This window comes from Orycteropus afer, unplaced genomic scaffold, assembly GCF_000298275.1.
Source record: "Orycteropus afer afer isolate SDZICR_OR568_19922 unplaced genomic scaffold, OryAfe1.0 scaffold00104, whole genome shotgun sequence".
NCBI lineage: Eukaryota > Metazoa > Chordata > Mammalia > Tubulidentata > Orycteropodidae > Orycteropus > Orycteropus afer.
In genome coordinates, this window is record NW_006921691.1 from 8325033 (window position 1) to 8326437 (window position 1405).

At 45.4% G+C, this 1405-nt stretch overlaps 1 protein-coding gene across 1 annotated transcript in view; it reads left to right on the forward strand.

Annotated features, from left to right (window-relative positions):
- ANKDD1B (ankyrin repeat and death domain containing 1B) overlaps positions 1–1405 on the forward strand; it is a 102873-nt gene that overhangs the window by 22768 nt on the left and 78700 nt on the right. Inside the window, 2 exon segments of the mRNA XM_007943372.1 lie at positions 426–524; positions 636–739. Coding sequence (XP_007941563.1) covers positions 426–524; positions 636–739 — 203 coding nt within the window.

The window sequence follows — 1405 nt, forward strand, 5'->3', positions numbered from 1 at the left end:
CTTGGTCTTCAAAGAGACGTCTTTGCCCTACAGCACTTTAAAGAGATCTTTTGCACCAGATTTGCCCAGTGCAATGGAAACCCTATAGGACTGTGCTATAGGGTTGCTATGAGTTAGAATCGATTCAATGGCAACAGGTTTGTTTTTTTAGTGTGTGTGTGGGTATGTAGGTAATGGTGCATGTATATAGTAGAATATAGGATTTCAATTTTATTCTCTTCCAGATAGAGAAACTTGTGTGCCTGAACCGCTTATTAAATTATCCTCCCCTTTCCCCAAACAGAATTGAAATATCACCTTGGCTATATATTAAATTCTCTCTCTATTCCTTAGTTTCCACAAGTCTACTGTTAGCGTGGCCTTGACTGAGATAGCATGCTGTGGCTCATCCAAGTGATGAATTCTCTAATCTTTTCTTGGGGAAGCATGGCTTGACAGTAATTCACCTTGCTGCCTGGTCTGGAAGCCTTGAGATCATGCTCATGCTAGTGAAAGCTGGTGTGGACCAGAGAGCCAAGAATCAGGTAGACACATGGGTCACACCTGAACATAAGCTCTCACCTCACCAGCAAAGGAGTGGGAGGAGGGAATCTGAGGACACTGCATGAATATCTCCGCACTGCTGTTCTCTTAAGGATGGGATGAATGCCCTCCACTTTGCAGCTCAGAGCAATAACGTACAAATCGTTGAGTACCTCATTCAAGATCTGCACCTGAAGGACCTGAACTGCCTGATGAGGTGTGTTTACAGTGGTAGAACATGTCTTTCATATACCACTCCCCACAAAACTCCACTTTCTTCCTGGGCCTGGTGGAGCTGCCCATGCAGTCAGTACAGATAGACCTGGCCCTGTAGCCAGATGCTCCATCACCTTGTGTATATGTGTGTGTGTGTGTGTGCATGTATGTAGGGATGCACACAGCAGTGGCCCTGGCACCTGCATGTGAGGAGGGCCAGGATTCACAGGTCCAGGAACCAAGGGGTGGAAACGGGAGTGGTACCACTCACTATTACTCCTAGTGACCCACTCAAAAAATATTTGCTTCCTGTCCCTGCTACCCTATGCTCTGTGGGTCCAGAGATCTTATTCCCAAAGGGAGGAACATGCCCACCTAGAGACACAATACTGATTGCCTTAAACTGGAAGTTAAGAATGCCACCTGGCCATTTTGGCTTCCTCATGCCTCTGGATCAACAAAGAAGGGCGTTACTGTACTATATGGTGTGATAGATCCTGATTACCAAGGGGAAATTGGATTGACATTACATAATGGAGGTAAAGAAGAATATGTCTGGGATACAGGAGATTCTTTAGGACGTCTCTTAGTACTACCATGCCCTGTGATTAAAGTCAATGGAATATTACAGCAACCCAATTCTGATATGACTACTCATGGCCCAGAC